The sequence below is a fragment of the Pipistrellus hanaki genome, assembly GCF_964339955.1.
Source record: "Pipistrellus hanaki genome assembly, chromosome: 18".
NCBI lineage: Eukaryota > Metazoa > Chordata > Mammalia > Chiroptera > Vespertilionidae > Pipistrellus > Pipistrellus hanaki.
In genome coordinates, this window is record NC_140520.1 from 37,694,092 (window position 1) to 37,712,261 (window position 18,170).

General features: G+C 52.0%; 1 protein-coding gene across 2 annotated transcripts; it reads left to right on the plus strand.

Annotated features, from left to right (window-relative positions):
* The first annotated feature begins 866 nt into the window (after positions 1 to 866).
* TADA1 (transcriptional adaptor 1) lies at positions 867 to 16,911 on the plus strand. 2 transcript variants are annotated; one of them, XM_084866618.1, is made up of 8 exons: positions 867 to 1,058; positions 4,344 to 4,435; positions 4,667 to 4,732; positions 10,819 to 10,916; positions 12,171 to 12,380; positions 13,635 to 13,786; positions 14,993 to 15,155; positions 15,550 to 16,911. In XM_084866618.1, exons 1-8 carry the CDS (start codon positions 985 to 987, stop codon positions 15,700 to 15,702), a joined length of 1,008 nt encoding a protein of 335 aa, XP_084722744.1. In that variant the 5' UTR covers positions 867 to 984; the 3' UTR covers positions 15,703 to 16,911. The 2 variants fall into 2 exon arrangements, with proteins under 2 accessions (XP_084722744.1, XP_084722745.1); XM_084866619.1 differs by having other exon boundaries at positions 984 to 1,058; positions 12,176 to 12,380.
* Positions 16,912 to 18,170: the final 1,259 nt, after the last annotated feature.

The following is an 18,170-nucleotide window of genomic DNA, read 5'->3' on the forward strand; positions in this document are numbered from 1 at the left end:
TAAAATAGCCGTGTGAAAATAAACCTTTGGGATGGCTTTCCGTTGTGTAGTATTTGTACAGGATTGTATTTATAATCCTAAATGAGGCCAAGCTTTATGAATAAAGTTCATTATTGCTTCTAACATAGAATGAATGCGAGCACTCTAGCAACCAGGAATCCGGTCACTATGCACATTCTATCCGTGGGGTATTTAACACGCTGGCATTAGAATTAGGACTAAAGGGACAATGTAACACCAGAGAAAAATACTTGTTATTATGTTATGTTAAAAACCCACCAACAATCAAAACTGCAGAGAGAGTATGATTCTAAATTATGGGCGTGGGGAAGAAATCTCCGTTAAAGAGTTTGGTAAAACACACTTTCTTTCTTTCCCTCTTATCCTCGGTGCATTTTCTCCATTTCCACCATCATTTCATTCGCTTAGCAAAGTTGGTTAGTGCAGGCACTGCCCCGGGACAGAGCACACAGCATGGGGTAAAAGGGAACTACCTCTCAGTTAGAGAGGGCGCACACTTAGCAAGATAATCCAACTGAATGGCCTACAGATGACTGGTGTTCGGCGGAAAATGAAGCGCAGAAAGAAAAGAAAACGGATGCTGCAGTCACTGTTTGATGTGGGGTCTGGGGATAAGTCACCAGGTGAAAGAAAGGACTGGGCCCTGCGGCTCCCTGAACGCGCGGACGCGCCAGTCCAGCAGGCGGCGCTGCAGCCGGGCCGCGCGGAGCGGTCATGTGACCCAGGGGCGGAGCCGGAGCGCCGAGCGGCCCGCGGATTGGGCCCCGCCCCTTCCCTTCGGACCGGGGGGGGGGGGGGGGGGGAGGCAGGCGGGCGGGGCCGACAACCAAACCGACGTCCTCCGCGCGCCGGGGGGCGGGGCTGGCGGCAGCGGCTGGGCCTCGGCGCGAGCTCACCGCCGCGTTGGTTCTTCGGTTGCGCGGCGCGGCTGCCGGGCCTGCGGTCGGGCCGGGAGCGGGAGCAATGGCGACCTTTGTGAGCGAGCTGGAGGCGGCCAAGAAGAACCTGAGCGAGGCGCTGGGCGACAACGTGAAACAGTAAGCGGCGCGGCCTGCGGCCTCCGCGCGGGGCTCCGGCCCGGCCGCCCAGCCGCCCGGAGCCGCCCCGCCGCCCGGGCCTGGGCAGCCGGCGTCGCGGGCGGCGGGGCCTGTGCGCCGGGCGGGCCGCCGGCCGCCCCCCGCCTCCCCGGCACCGGGCGCCGGGCACCGGGACGGGCCTGCCCTGCGGTGCGGCCGGCGCGGGCGCCCCGAGGGCTTCCTGGAGGCGGAGGCTCTGGGCTGGGGAGGGCCGGGCCTAGGGACGGCCGTTGGGGGCCCTCCGGGGGGGTAACAGCGGTTAGTGGGCTCGTATGGTCAGGCGCTCACGGTGCTGCCTCCTGTAACCTCACCGCAGAGACGAGCCAGGTGCGGTCATTCCCATGGATAGGGGAGAAGATGGCGATCCAGAGAGCTCAGTGACTTCAACCAGAGAGAGAGGCACAGAGGATTGGCACCCTCCCTCCCCTTCCTGGCCTGATACCTGACAGCCCCGGTGCCCAGCCACACCTCCCCAGGTCACAGCCGGGGACCGAGGACATTGTTGGGTCAGCGAGTGTCATAACCGTCATTCAGTCCCGGCGAACAGCGTGGTAGGAGCTGGGTCTAGTCCAATGAGTGTCCTGTGCGAACAGGTGCTGAATGTTTGGGGTGACTTGGTCACGTGTTGTTACTTCTCTCCAGGTGTCTCCAGTGCTTCCTAGTCCGACCCACTCACAGCCTCGGCTTCAGAGGCCGGCTGGCTTGGTTTTGGTGTTGAGGAAAATAGCCGTTGGGCTGTGGGCATACAGTCAGCATAGGGACCAAGACAGGGTCAGCCTTCGATAGCCAGGACTGCTGTGTGGGCACAGAGTTTGCCCGCAGGTGGACATCCCCGCGGTGGAACCGCTTCCCTGCAGAGCCTCGTCTCAGCTCTGAACCAGCTCCCACGCTCCAGACTGCGTCTGTTTGCATCTTTCTTGTAAACTAGTGATGCAGGTTTCTTGTGTTACTGACCTCTTGTTGGATGGAAGAGGACGGAAAGAGCTCCATTTCACTTCCTAATTGTTCCTGTCCTTAAACAAAGAAGGCCCCTGAGCGTCCACTGTTGGGAAGTTATTAATACTGAGCGTGTGAAACATGGTGGCAAACTCTGGAACTAAACGTTTGGCTGTTGAGTGAAAGTCTTAGGTGACTAAGATTCCATTAAGGCTACATGTTTTCTCTTGGGGGGAAAAAAAATTTCACTCAAACCCACAGCTTTGGCTGCAATTTCATTCATCCATAGCCAGTTCCATGCAGAGATCATGGCCATGTACATACAGAGACCATGGTCAGGTCTATGCAGAGATCATGGTTAGGTCCAAGCAGAAATCATGGCTAGGTCCGTTCACAGATCATGACGAGGTGTGTGCAGAGGTCATGCTGAGGCGCCCAGAAGCTAATCTGAACAGGAGAGGCCCTGCTTGGGGCCTACTGAGGCAGTGAGGGCGTTAAACCATCTGGCAGAGAAATCTCTGCTTTTTTTTCTCTTCCTGTTAGAAACTCAGATGAGCATTGGAAAGTAAACGAGTGTGAACTGAAAGTGACCATGAGATATGCACTAACTTATTAACCTTGTTTGATGAACAGGGAGCAGCTTAAGCACTGAAACAAGGTGTGGATGTAAAGACTCATATATTTTACTCGCTTCAAGCGGTTTTTTGTTAGAAAAGGTTGGATCTTCTCTTTTCTACAGTCAACTAGTTATTCTTATGATGGACGGCTTTCACTTTAAAAACCACTAAGTTTCTGACATCTATGGGTGTCTTCTTGGCGGTGAGCCGTGTTAGAAACAGCCAGTTAGATGGAAACTGGGCTGCATTTGAAAGGAAGAGGTCAGCCGGAAACAGTATTAATGACCGCTCCCCAGACCGTAAAGCACACACATTTATTTTATTTTATTTTATTTTAAACATTTTATTGATTTTGTATGGAGAGGAAGGGAGAGAGATAGTTAGAAACATAGATGAGAGTCATCGATCAGTTGCCTCTTGCACACCCCCTACTGGGGATATGCCCGCAACCAAGGTACATGCCCTTGACCGGAATCGAACCCAGGTCCCTTCAGTCCCCAAGCCGACGCTCTATCCATTGGGCTAAACGGGTTTCGGCAGCACACACATTTTAATATATAAATCTATTTTGAAATTGAATTATAGTTTCGGATGTACAGCAGAATGATTTCGTATTTGTAAATATTGCAAAGTGATATTGTAAATATCACCACAGTAAGTCTATTTACCATCATTACCATAAATGTGTTGCCCTGGCTGATGTACTAAGTGGTTAGAGCGGCAGCTCACACATCAAAGGGTCACGGGTTCGAGTCCCAGTCAAGGCTACATACCTGGGTTGCAGGTTTGGTCCCCAGTCCCCACGGTTGTGGGAGGGTGAGGGTGTCTCTTTCACATCAATGCTTTTTTCTCTCTCCTCCTCCTCCTCATCCTCCTCTCTCCCTTCCACTCTCTCCAAAAATCAATGGGAAAAATTTCTTCAGGTGAAGATTAACACACACAAAAAAGCAACAACATTTTTTTTTCTTGTGGTAAGACCTTTTAAGGTCTCTCTTAGCAGCTCTCAGTATGCAGCACAGCATTCCTTAGAACCAGTAAAACTTTAAAAGGCGAAAGATTTGTACGATCTGAAGAGAAACCAGAGTAGAAGAACCAGTAAAACTTTAACTGCGAACATGAAATGCAGGCTCCCGGAGAGGAGCAGCCTCTTAGAAGGGGACAGTGAGGAAGGAAAGGGACAGCTGTGCTTTTGGCCACTTGGCTCACGAGTCCGATTCTGTGACTGCCCGTCAGCCCCTTTCACGGAGGACCTTCCTCCTCTGCCCTCCCGTTGGCATTCTGGTTGCCAGGCATTCTGGTTGCCAGGTGTGCCAGTCGGCCGGGTGGCCATCACAATGCCACGGCCTGGGGGACCGAAAGGGGCCTGTGTTTCCCACTGTCTGGAGGCGGGAAGTCTGACCTCAAGGGTCAGCAGGGCCGGTTTCTTCTGAGGCCTCTCCCCGGGCGTGGCGATGGCCATTGTCCGGTGTCGCTCTCTGACCTGTCTCTTAAGGACACCAGTCACGGGGGTCAGGACCCCCCTGACATCCGCGGGAACTGAGCACCTCTGAAAGGCCCTGTCTCCAGGTGTCACACTCTGGGTGGAGATCAGGGCACTCGCCCTCACACTAGGGAGTAAACTGTCCTCGGGGTGGAGCAGTTGGGTGGACTGGGGAAGAAACAGCCTGGCTCTTCGCACTTCCCGCCCCTGCAGGTACTGGGCCAACCTGAAGCTGTGGTTCAAGCAGAAGATCAGCAAAGAGGAGTTTGACCTGGAAGCTCACAGACTCCTCACGCAGGATAATGGTAAAACAGCCACCCCCGGGGGGTTCCAGGTTTGCAATAAATTAGTCTTTTCACTTAAAAAGTAGTTTAATTTTAGTGGCATATAAGGTCGTTTTCATAATGTGGACGTTTAAAATTAAGTGTAAAGAATGGCAGAATGGGGGATATCCAAACCCCTTAAAAGCTGCACTGAAGTAGCGGCTTCCTTGGTGGTAAATATGGTGTATTTACTCCTGCCCCCTCCCTTTGCAGTGCATTCTCACAATGAGTTCCTCCTGGCCATCCTCACGCGCTGCCAGATTTTGGTGTCTACCCCAGGTAAGGGAGCCGCAACATGCCCAAGACCCTGGCTTCAGCTTCCAGAAACAGGCACGTGTGCCTGCGAGCGACATGTCCTCTGGGCTGAGAGAGGGGGTGTGTGCTGGTGCAGGTTCCTTTATGACCACGTGAAGCAGCACTCTCCCTAGACTCAGCGCCTTCGGTCATGACTGCCCACCCGCTGGACTTCACACCCGGAAGTTGTGTGAGGAGGGGAAGGCTGAGTGGCCAGGATGAAGAGGTGAAGGCCAGTGCAGGGAGGGCAGCGGGGTTCGCATGGATGGAGGGAGTGGGGATCACAACCTATGGGGACCCTGGGCTTCCACTTGTGAGATACTGGCACCTGGGAGGTAAGTTAGAGCTTCCACGTGTGTGTTTGGCCGATGATTGGTGAAAAACAAAGGGTCCTCACCGCAGCCTGTTGGGAGGTTGAACTAAACAGGTGTTGATAGAAACGCCCACCCCTGTATCCCTAAATGCCTGGAGCTTAGGTGGTACAAGCCACCTCTTTCAGCCATCTTGTTTTAATCAACTAGTCCAAAACAAATGATTGATTACATGCAAAATTTGCCCTATGATAAAACTTAGCCTGGGCTCTTGTTTAAAAGTGCATTCTTAGGTACCTCCTGCTGTCACTAAGTTGATTTTTTTTAAAAAGGCCTATGGAGATGCTGATGATCATGTATTAAAAGCCCATATTTACCTAGAAATGGCCGGTTTTTGTATCATCCAGCCCTGTGCCACCCCTATTGTGTGATGAAGAATTCAGAAAAGGTCTCCTGGAGCCCAGTTCCTCCTCCAAGAAGTCTCCATTGGTGCATCCCTGACCCTCACTGCCCTCCCTGCACGGGCTCACAGTGTCAGGTTTCTGTGTTCTGTTCAGCTGAGAGCGGACTTTGGCCGGGTGGATCACAGAGGTAATCCACTTCCCTGTGAAAAGCTGACTTGATCAGAGAACCAGCGCCGTGAGGATGAGATCTTACTTTTGAGCGTACTGTGAGGCTCCACATGCCCAGGAGATAAGTGATCTGAAGTAAAAACCCTGGTTGAGTGGAGCCCTGGGTACAGGTTTAGCTTAGAGAAAGGAGTTAATTATCGGATGGTTTTAGCTTTAATTTGTAAAATAGAGACAGTGATGTCGAACCTACGGGATAAATAAATAAATAAGCAGCCCAAGCCGGTTTGGCTCAGGGATAGAGTGTCGGGCTGCGGACTGAAAGGTCCCAGGTTTGATTCCAATGAAGGGCACATGCCCAGGTTGTGGGCTTGATCCCCAGTGGCGAGCGTGCAGGAGGCAGCCAATCAATGATTCTCTCATTATTGATGTTTCTCTCTCTCTCTTCCTCTCCCTTCCTCTCTGAAATCAATAAGAATATATTTAAATAAATAAGCAGATGAAATAACAAGTAAAAAGGTGCTTTTAAAAATACAAAATGCCTGTGCCCTAGCCAGTTTGACACAGTGGGTAGAGTGTCTGCCTGCGGACCAAAGGGTTCGATTCTGGTCAAAGGCACATACTTTGGTTGTAGGCCTGGGCCCTAATGTAGGCTCATCAGGAAACAACCAATCAATGTGTTTCTCTTACATTGATGTTTCTCTGTCTTTTTCTTTCTCTTCCACTCTCCATAAAAATCAATGGGAAAATATCCTTGGGTAAGGATGAATACACAAAAATCCACAAAAATGCTTAGCAAATGTGGAGAGTTATTAATAAGTATAGCTGGTTGACCTGAATTAAATAAAACCTTTTTTAATGAGCAGTTGAATGTTTATTATTGGCTAACCTATCTAATGAAAGAGTAATATGCAAATTGACTGTCACTCCAAGACACAAGATGGCCACCCCCATGTTGTCAAAGATGGCTGCCCCTATGTGGACTCAAGATGGCCGTCACAGTACGGCCTGCAGGGGAGGGCATTTAGGGGTCATCAGGCCAACAGAGGAGAGCAGTTGGGAGGGACCCAGGCCTGCAGGGGAGGGCAGTTGTGGGCAATCAGGCCTGCAGAGAGGGCAGTTGGGGGTGACCAGGCCTACAGGGAAGGGCAGTTGGGGGACCAGACCTGTAGTAGAGGACAGTTACAGGGGACCCAGGCCTGCAGGAGAGGGCAGTTGGGGCCAACCAGGCCATCAGGGGAGGGCAGTTAGGGGCAACCAGGCCATCAGGGGAGGGCAGTTAGGGGTGACTAGGATGGCAGGGGAGGACAGTTAGGGGCAATCTGGCTGGCTGGGGAGCAGTTAGGCATTGATCAGGCTGGCAGGGGAGTGGTTAGGGGGTGATCAGGCTGGCAGGCAGAAGCGGTTAGGGGCAATCAGGCAGAGGCAGGTGAGCCGTTGGCTGGTTGCCCCCAACTGCCCTCCCCTGCCAACCTGGTCCCCCCCCCAACTGCTGGATTGTGAGAGGGATGTCCTCCCCTGCTGGTCTGGTCACCCCTAATTTCCCTCCCCTGCTGGCCTGGTTGCCCTCAACTGTCCTCCCCTGACGGCCTGGTCCCCCCCCCCCCCACCCAGCTGGATTGTGAGAGGGATGTCCAACCACCCGTTTAGGCCCGATTCCATCGGGATCCCAGATTGGAGAGGATGCAGGCTGGACTTAAGGCCCCCCCCATGCTCCCATGCATGAATTTCATGCACCAGGCCTCTAGGTTTTTTTGGTGTTTTTTTTAGATTAATACATTTATTCCAAATAATTAACAAATTAAAAATAAAGTTAAACTTATCCAAGCCAACTCATAAATTCTTTAAATCTTTTGAACAAAATGTACAACCCAGAACATCACACTGTGGAGGGAATAACTTGGGGGAGGTAGAAAAAGGAATATATATGGGTTGTGGAACAGAGAATAAATCCAATCCCAGAACAAGTTTCAGATCTTCTGCCTCTTCAGAACAGAAATGACTGCTATGCAATTTAACCCAAAGTATTACTACATCACAATACAATAAACAAAGGTAGTTTTTAGATAAGTGAAGAAACATTTGGAATCTGACATTATTTCTCCATCAACAACCAAAATATATTTTCTCAAAATGAAATTACTTAATATTGGCCAGCAACAAAGAGAGGATTTCTCTTACAAGTAAAATACAGAAACGTGGGTCTGCACCGAGAGCCCCTGCAGGTGGCGGTCTGTATCCCGGCTGGCAGGAAAGCTCAGTCAATAACTGTGTAGAGCGGCTGCAGTGGGCTGCACATTCACGAGCGTCACGTTAATCCCCACAGCAACTCGCCAGGGGCGTTTGAGCCGCTTTTTATAGATGAGGAGACACACCTCAAAACAAGAAAATTAGCTCCCAGGGCCCCACCCAGGAGCACGTGTGAGTGGCTCCCAGCAGCCGCCCCGCAGTTCCTGTCCTCGCCGCCTGTCATCATGCTGGTTCCTCACCCTGAGCATCTGGCCGCAGGGCGCAGCGTCACCATCACCTGAGGTCCAGGTTGGCTGACTGACCTTCCCACGTGAGGCCTGGGTGCCGAGATGCCTGGACCAGACTTCCCAAACAGTTCTTTCTAACCCAAGGAGCTGGAGGATTTTTCCCCAAGGCTTTAAAAACGCATCCTTCTCTCCCAGTCAGTGTGGCTCAATGGTTGAGCATCAGCCCATGAACCAAGAGGGTTGCAGGCCCCATCCCCAGTATGGGGCATGCAGGAGGCAGCCAATGGACGTATCTCTCTCATCAGTGTTTCTATCGCTGTATCCCTCTCCTTTCCTCTCTAAATTCAACAAAAACATATTTTTAAAAATAAAAATGTAAAAAATAAAAATAAAAAATAAGAAAAAATGTAAAAACGGAAAACTAAAAACTCATCCTTCCAAATACTTCAAAATGGAAATAATGTTTTGCTAGGATGATGGGTGGTTTTATTTTTCTCTTACAAAATTTGGAGGATATTTTTTCAAGTGAGTTACAGTGAGCTTGTATTATAATACTTTGACTGTTCTTCATTAACACTAAACAATATGTCGATGGCTAAAGAGGATATGCAGAAGGTTCTTCCCACCCTCACTCTGTTCTCAGAGACAGCTACGCCTGTTTTCTGTCCTGGGCCCTCAGTAGCTCCTCATACAGATCCTTCTCTCTCTCTCTAGATACACTGATCTTAGACGTGTTTCATCATCTTACTACCCTGTGTTTTGTGAGATTTCCTCAACTCAGCTATTTTAGAAAACAGCTACGCCTGTTTTCTGTCCTGGGCCCTCAGTAGCTCCTCATACAGATCCTTCTCTCTCTCTCTAGATACACTGATCTTAGACGTGTTTCATCATCTTACTACCCTGTGTTTTGTGAGATTTCCTCAACTCCTTTCAGCCTTTCTGTCTCATGCATCCCTTAATTCAGCATTTCCATAGAACCTTCTTTTGTTTTATGGATATGTGACTGCACAGCTTCTCTGAGGACACCAGCTAGGAGTGACTTGAGTTCTCTGTGTAGCCTGGAACCTTTACCTCTTGAACCTCTATTTTTCATTTGCTTAACTTGGTCTTTTTTTCTTTTTTTTAAAATATATTTTATTGATTTTTTGCAGAGAGGAAGAGAGAGGGATAGAGAGTTAGAAACATCGATGAGAGAAACATCGATCAGCTGCCTCCTGCACACCCCCTACTGGGAATGTGCCTGCAACCAAGGTGCATGCCCTTGACCTGAATGGAACCTGGGACCTTTCAGTCCGCAGACCAACGCTCTATCCACTGAGCCAAACTGGTTTTAGCATTAACTTGGTCTTTCTTAAGGTGCTCCGGGTAGATGATTGTCAGAAGCCGGGGGCTTCATAGTTAAGAATGGGCTTCCTGAGTTGCCAGCATGCAGCCCCGCTGCCTTAGTAAACCCCGGAGACGCTGTCCCTGTGACCTGCGCCCTCTTGCTCCCCCCCGTGTCAGGTACCGCGTGGATGCGGTGAGCAGGGCTGGCCTCCGGCAGTGGGCTAGGCAGCTGTCTGAACAGGGCACCCTGCGTTCTGCTCTTACTGAGCCCGCTGGGTAGGGAAGGGGTTGTGTGGATGACCTTTGCCTGTAGACCTTCCACAGGTGGCATTACGGGTCCCTCCTGGTGCCCGCTGCACTCACCTTCTCCGAATCCAGATCCTTCTGGGTTTCTCCTGGGCAGGTTGACTCCCACCTCATTGCCCTGCCTGTGAGGAGGTCCATGTGTTGGTTTGCTAGCTGGTCATGGCCAACTCGTATCTGCTCTGTCAGCCCGCACCTTCCAGCCCACTGGAAACCTGTCGAGATCTCATCTTGTCCCCTGCTCATTGTCCTCTTTGTCTGCTGTGTGGGCGGGCCCTTACTTCCCTCTGTTGCCATTCTTAGCAGGTCCTGAAGGAAAGTAGGTTAGCACACATGCTCAGTCCCCATTCTGAGCTAGAAAACCCTGCTCTGCTTCTGTGATATGCTTCAGGGATGGCAGCTGACGGTCCTCCCTCTGTGACACGGCTGCAGGGACAGCACCTGATGGTCCTCCCTGTGACACGGCTGCAGGGAGAGCAGCTGATGGTCCTCCCTCTGTGACACAGCTGCAGGGACGGCAGCTGATGGTTCTCCCTCTGTGATCCTCCCTCTGTGACACGGCTGCAAGGACAGTAGCTGACAGTCCTCCCTCTGTGATCCTCCCTCTGTGACACGGCTGCAGGGACAGCAGCTGATGGTCCTCCCTCTGTGACACAGCTGCAGGGACGGCAGCTGATGGTCCTCCCTCTGTGATCCTCCCTCTGTGACACGGCTGCAGGGACAGCAGCTGACAGTTCTCCCTCTGTGATCCTCCCTCTGTGACACGGCTGCAGGGACAGCAGCTGATGGTCCTCCCTCTGTGATCCTCCCTCTGACACGGCTGCAGGAACAGCAGCTGATGGTCCTCACTGTGACGCGGCTGCAGGGACAATGGCTATGGTGTGGAAAACCAAGCTGTCGTCCTGAGAGTAATTTTGGTTACAGCTAGAAAAGGAAATGGAGGAAGAAACAGAAAAAGATGTGAATTTATTTTTTATTTACTTATATTATTTGAGCATTCCATACTTTTTTTTAGCCCAAAATGAAAACACTTCGCAGTTCCCGACTGGTTTCTTCCTCTCACGTCCTTGTGTCCTGTCTCCTAGAGGGTGCCGGCTCCTTGCCCTGGACGGGGGGCTCCGCGGCCAAGCCCGGGAAGCCGAAGGGGCGGAAGAAGATGTCTTCTGTGCGCCAGAAGTTTGATGTAGGTTGTTCGTCAGCAGGTCTGGGTCACCGCTGGTTTACGTTTTAAATGAATGTGTTAGAGTTGGGGAAATGGGGGCGTCCTGGGGGGAAGGTGTCACTGTTTGTGAAGTTGGTGCCTGGGTTTTTCTAATCCCGGTTTGTTATTGCATAACCATTATCGTTCTCAATAGCATCGGTGATTTTTCAGTGGTTTGGAAGCTGAGCCTGTTCCTTCTTTGCAGTGTTTCTCCGAGGGACTTGTGTCCCACGGCCAGGGGGCCTGCAGGCCGCAGGGCAGGGGCCTGGCTTGCCCAGCAGCCCGAGCTGTGGGTCAGCAGAGGCGGCTCAGGGGCACTTGGCTGTAGAATTGGTGCAGTTTTAGAGTAACTGGCTTTTCCTGAGGGAACGGTTTCCTAACAGTCTCCCTGCTCTCGGTGCTGACTGGGAGGCGATAGCTCTGGGTTAGCACCACAAGCACCGATCGCCGCTGCTGTTTGAGGTCCGCAGCATTCAGCCTCAGGCATCGGCCCGGGGGGCCTCCTGTTCACGCACAGGCTTGGTGTACAGTGCAGTGTTTCCCCTGGAAAATGGGAAAAAGCAGGTGTCACTTTTCTAATACAAACGTCAAAAGTATTAGCTACAAAGTATTGCATGTTGGGCTTAAACACAAGCTGCCAGGGGGCCGTCTCTGGTGATGACGGAGAATATAAAGGGCTCTCAGCATCTCCCAGAGGACGGCTGAGGTTTTATGAGCAGAAGAAAGACTGAGAAAAACGACTTTAAGTAATGAGTGTGGCGGCCTCTTGTTGGGAATTGCAAGGAGAAGGCAGTAGGAATAAGTAGTTCCAGGACACTGCACAGCACTGTCTTGGAGTGCTGGCTGTCAGCCTGTCCTGCGGGGTAGTCAGACTTCCCAGGCTTACAAAGGAGTGACTGCCTGACACTTTCAGCACCTGCCTGCTTCATGTACACTCAACTCGCTCTCACTGTTTTGAATATAGTTTTAAACCTTTTTGATGGTTACTCCAGCCCAGAGCCGTGTGCTCTGTGGTTACAGAGACGCTAATCATTACAAGCCACGCCTCCGTTCTTTCCAGGAAACACGCATGAGCCGGACTATTTGTGCACCACGCGTGCTTTTTGGTTTTCACCTGGCGGCGTGGTCCTGGCGGCATGGCTCTGTGGGCCGTGCAGTCCAGGACTTTGGTTACTCTTGTTCGCGTCTCCTTCCTCGCCACTGTAATGAATAACTTTGAAAGGTTTTCTTACTCAGCACAGATTCCAGCCTCAGAACCCCCTCTCGGGAGCCCAGCAGTTTGTGGCAAAGGATCCCCAAGATGACGATGACTTGAAACTATGTTCGCACACAATGATGCTGCCCACGCGGGGCCAGCTGGAGGGGCGGATGATCGTGACGGCGTACGAGCACGGCCTGGACCACGTCACGGAGGAGGCCGTGTCCGCGGTGGTCTACGCCGTGGAGGTGGGTGTGCTGGGCAGAAACGGGCTGCGTGTGGGGAGCTTGTGTGAGAAAAGAGCCCACACGTCACTGATCTCAGAATTGTCAGCGTTCACGTGGTTTTCTTCTGAGGGAGAAACGCACCGCACTCCGGGCCAGTGCCTTCGCTTTACAGCAAGCTTCCCAGAGGACTGGTGTCTGAGCCCATGTGTCCTGTCACAGGGAGCGGTTTCTAAGGGGCAAATGAGATCGTCGCTTGCCTGGCCTCAGGAGAGCTCGACGCGGCCTCTGCGCAGTGGTCCCTGTCGCAGACGCTCCGTCATGCACTCGGTTTTTCACGTCGTTGCCGGAGAGCGTCCCCGGGCCTGGCGCGCACAGGGGCTCCAGGGACGCTGGTCACCTGGCACTTCCCTGGGTCTCCCTTCCTCACCCGACCTCAGAGATTTAAGTTACAAACATGACAGTGAGCTCCGGGTGCGGAAATTGTAAACTGCACCGTGAGCTCCTGATGGAGAGGCTCTCACTGGTATCGCTGAAATGCCACCCCTGGTCCCGATAACAAGGCAGGCTGGGGCGAGGCTGTCCCTTCGCCGGCCTCTTACATACGTGGCTTTCATAAGGTGAAGGGATGGAACCCGAATTTCCTGTGTCCCTGTGTTTACATCGCTCTGAGAGAGCCCCAGTTCTCTTCGGGGGAGGGGCTCAGAGGATTGGGCACTGTAACCCAGAAGTCCCAGAACCTGAAACTTTTTAAAGTTTCAAGGTGTGTTGCCTCTTTTTAAAGAAAATTACTTATTTTTGTGCTTTTATTTAAAGCTATCTGAAAATCATTTTTAAAAATTTTTTTTATTGATTTCAGGGAGGAGGGGAGAGGGAGAGAGAGAGAGAAATTTCAGTAATGAGAGAGAATCATTGATCGGTTGCCTTCTGCACGCCCCCTACTGGGGATCGAGCCTGCAACTCGGGCACGTGCCCTGACCAGGAATTGTACCATGACCTCTCCTTGTTTATAGGTCGAAGCTCAACCACTGAGCCACACCAGTCGGGCTGAAAATCATTTTTAGAGGAGCAAATTTAGAGATAGGAAACCTTTTATATTCTATGTAGAACAAGCCCCCCTCCCCCCTGCTGGCCCCTCCGGTCTGGCTCCTCGGTGAGCCTCGCAGGGTCCAGCACGCACCCATCCCATCCTGTGTCCCGTGAGCGTGAGCAGCTCAGGGAAGCCTGAGGATTTGCTCTTAAACAGGACTTCATGCTGTTTTTCTTCTGGTTTTACAGAATCACCTTAAGGACATACTGGCATCGGTTGTGTCCAGAAGGAAAGCATATCGAGTGCGAGATGGTCACTTTAAGTACGCCTTTGGCAGTAACGTGACCCCCCAGCCATACCTGAGGAACAGCATCGTGGTGTACAACAGCCTAATAGAAAGGTGTGTTCCTGCGGCGACGCTGCTCTGTGTGTGTGCACGCCGTCAGATAGCGGGTGGTGTGGCCTGAGAGCAGAATGGTTTTACTTTATTGTGTTGTTCATCCATCCGTTCCCACAAATTCTGTCCGGATTGAAAGCCTTTGGGAAGGAAAGACACCCATTCCTTGTGGGAACGGAAGTGACTGCATTCTGCAAGTGCTGGGCATGGTGTGTCTGGTCCTGTGGACTGAGAGAGGTTTGGGAGAAGCTGATTGGGGAGGCGGAGCGATACAGGCCCAGGGGGCGGAGGGAGGTGGGACAGATGGGGAGGGAGGGAGAAGTGGGAGGAGAGACAGTGTTGGAGCCATAGGGAGGGGCTGCAGCTTCTCAGCCCAGCTCACGACCCGGGAGGTGGCGGTCAGTTCTCCGTCTCCTGCAGGCCTGTGTTTGAGATTTCTGGTTCTCATTTAAGTCATTCTAGAGAAAACAAACCGAAAAGGGGGCTCCTGCAGGGGTGAATTCTGGGGACAGCATCCCTGACTTGCCAGGCGCCTGAGCCACCCGCCCGCCTCTCCCCTATGCAGTCACCCGGGCTCCTCAAACATGGTGGGCGTGTTTCCGGACCAGGCTGCCTCTGTCTGGGCCACGCTGTCCTCCGCTCGCCTCCTGAGTGTGGCTTCAGCCAGCGTGTTCTGTCGCACGGGGGCTGCTGTGTTCTGGTGCTGACACTCTGCCCGACTTCCCACCATGCGCCTGGGCCCTGGGAACGGCCACATGGGTTGGTTTCCCCAGGGGCTTGCCTTTGGCCTTGGCCGCCCTTGTGCTGGCCATGTCTCCTGGCGGTTCTTCAGGATCCTGTTGGTTCCAGCATATCCACCTTCCTCCAAGTCGGCGTTTTGTTTCCTTTTCCTTGAATTAAGGTCTATTATGTTTTTTCAACTAGAAGCTCTTTAAGGGCAGCGAACAATCTTGGCCTTGTATCTGGAGTGTAGTGAATATTTTAATATTGTGGAGGGAGGGGGTTGCTCTACATTTTGTTTCCTGCATGCCAGATGGGCTGCCTTAAAAAATGACAATTCTGCCCTTTGTATATGCACTCACTAAAAAATAGCTGGCTTCCTACTTCCCTTTTAGGTCTTTTTATAGGTGCATTCCTGCGCCTGTTCCTAGTCTCGCCTTTAGGAGTCCCTTGGAGTTGCGGCGTGTTTCTAACGTCCTCTGTTTTCAGCCCGCCAGCCCTTCCTGCCCCCTGTGTCGGCCAGAACTCAGCGGCCCAGCCGCACCCCGACGACGCGGAGCAGCAGGCCGCGCTCCTGCTGGCGTGCTCCGGTGACACCCTCCCCGCGCCCCTGCCTCCCGTGAACATGCACGACCTTTTTGAAGCTTTGCAGGTAACTGCTCCGGAGGTTTTCCTGGGTGATGGGTGGCATGCGGGAGCTTGCCCATTCCGGTCTTTCGTTTCTCAGTTTGGGCTGTTCACTGTTAAAGCCATTCACCCCCTCACTTTCGAGTCCTGGGCCCGACCGAGTCCGCCCTGATTCTCCCCCGTCTCCACACTCCCCTCCCCACTGAGAGAGAAAAGGGGAAAAACACCCTGTTCCCGATTTCTATCTCAGAACCTTGTTATTTCCTGGTTTTTTGTTAGTTGGCTTGGGATTTGTTAGGTTCTGGCTGGAAGTTTATACGTTGTGTGTCTTTTGTGTGAGTGTTTTATGGATCTAAACCTTTTCCGTGTTAGAAAAGTCAGTGTCCTGAGTGTAACTGAGACCGTCCTGTTCGATGCAGGTGCACAGGGAAGTCATCCCCACGCACACGGTGTACGCGCTCAACGTGGAGAGGGTCCTCACGAAGCTCTGGCACCCCGCCCACGAGGAGCTGCGGCAGGACCAGGTGCACAGGCAGCGCCTGGCCGCCAAGGAGGGGCTGCTGCTCTACTGAGCCTCTGCTCTCCTCACTGAGCATCGGAGGCCTCGGGTCCGCACTTCAGCCTGGAGTGGACAGTGTAAATATAGCCTTTCCTATGGAAATGGGACATGGAGTACATTCTGTGTTGCTACTGTGAAGCCGTTAGTAGAACTCTGACTTCGTGAGGGACCCATATCTGTGTGTGGACGCGTCCCCGTAGGGTGGGCGCTGGGGAAGTGGCCTGCAGGTGCCGGGCCCTCTGGTCTGCGAGTCAGGGAGGTGACCTCCTAGAACAAGGACGCTCGCTGTTAGAACGTTGCCCCTGTGACCTGCAGGACACCTGTGTGCTCAGTGGCATCCTCTGCTCAGTGTCCGGCAGCCCGAGTTTCCGCCGGACTCGGAGAGAATCGTGCTCTTGGAATTTGGTTGAAATAACCTGCAGTGTTAAGAATCAGATACCTCCCTTAGTGACAGGTTTAATTTTCAACAGATATTCTTTAGGCAGCTCCCTATAAATCATTACCCCTCCATGGACGATACGGCTCAGACAGGCCGTGCCACCGGACAGAAACTCCACAACAGACCCTTAGAAGGAATTGGTTAACCTCATGGAATGTCTCCTGTAACTCACATTCCCTCCATTCAGTTCATATTCCCAGACGCTGACTGGCAGGTTCATCCATTCATCATTCCCCTGAATGTTTAAAGTTTATGTGAATTCCCCAGTTCCTGTTTCTATCCTTTCACATGATAAAGTGAAAATAATTTTCATTTGGCAGTGTTACAACCAGGGTTGCTTTTTAGAGACACATTGCCTTTTACTCGAGATAGGATTGGTGGAGATGCAGTTGACTCCTGAACGGTGTGGGTGTTAGGGACGCCAACCCCCAGCACAGTCAGACACTCACACCTTGTGACTTCCCAAAACTTAAGCTTAGCTGTCCCTCAGTGTCCGAGGGGGATTGGTTCCTGGACTTCCTGCTGATGCCAAAACCCTCAGATGCTCGGGTCCGTTAATGGCGTGGAACGTCTGTAGACTCCCAACCGCGCCTTCCGTCGTGCAGGTGTTCACGGGGGAAATGCATGTATCCGCGGCCCCACGTTTACACCTGTGCTGTTCGGGGTCGGCTGCATTAGAACGGGTTCTGTGGTTTAGTAACGTGTAAATATGTACATATGGGAAGCTGGCTGTGTGTTTGATTTTGTACTTTAAATGTAACAAATAAAACTTTTGGGAGAAAACTGTTTGTTTATTAAATAGATAAGGGATCCTGCCTCCTGCAGAAACACGAAAAGCCCTGTGGTGAGACCTTAGCAAAACATATTAGAGAATGTTCTAGAGCACATGTGTCAAACACAAGGCCCGCGGGCCAAATCCAGCCCGCCAGGCCTTGCAATATGGCCCGCACCGCGCTGTCATCACTGCACTCCGCTGTCAGTTTATGACATTGTCAGTTTATGACTGTTCAGTAAACCATTTGGCCCGCGATTTAGGCTGGATTTTAGATTTTGGCCCCTTCTCTGATTGAGTTCGACACCCCTATTCTAGAGGGAAAGATTAAGGCATGCCATCTCTTTCTTCTGTGGTCTGTAGATTAAACAAGACTGAAAGGAAACAGCTGAGTTTCAGTCGCTGGCCCAAGTCAGAAAAGCTCTTTGGACTTAGAGATGAGTGAATACTGGAGTCGCGGGGTGTAGAGGAACTTGAACCAGTGTCTGACAAAACGTTTTGGACTCCACACACCTGGGCCTCAGCGCTATGTGTGTTCCACGTTGTGGGTTTCCCGGGTGCGGAGGCCACCAGGCCCGTCGAGAGGCTGGATTCATCTCTGCTCTTGAACCCGCCTAAGTCCCTACAGTCGCCGGCTCCTTGGACCAGTGGACTTCCTGTGTGGACTCCCTGTTTGGGGCCCACACTCTGAGGGCTGGAAGGGAGGAAGAACGGTGCTGAGAGCCCCTGAGAAGTGTGAGCAGGTGGAGCACTGAGGCTGTCCCAGGATCCAAGTGCTTCCTGCTAACCATCCCCTTGAGAAATGCCAATGGGGGAAATGCTTCACACTTAGAACAAAACTCTTTTCCTGCAGGAACCTCAACAGTCGTGTTAGCTCAGCACGTGCCCATCACCCTGAGCACCCACTGACCGGCCAAGCACGGCTCCTCAAGGCACCCGTCACCTTGGCGACCGCTTACTGAGTGGTTGACTCTAGTGAAGGCCTGTTCCCCATGGCAAGGACCCCTCACCGAGGTGCCTCCAGGACATAGTCAGGACAAGGACGCCTGGTTTTAGGGTGGTGCCTGCTGTGGCCAACAGATTGGTTTAGAACTTAACTCTGAAGGCTTAAAGGGAAATGTGGTCCAGATTATTCTTGGAAAGTAGACAACTTACTCACTGAATCCATGGGCGGGACTGATTTTACTAAACATGCACCAGGGAAGAGCACATGGAGGACTTGCCACGCTTTCCTGTTTAAAAGGAACACTGTTTCTGTTGGTCAGCGTGC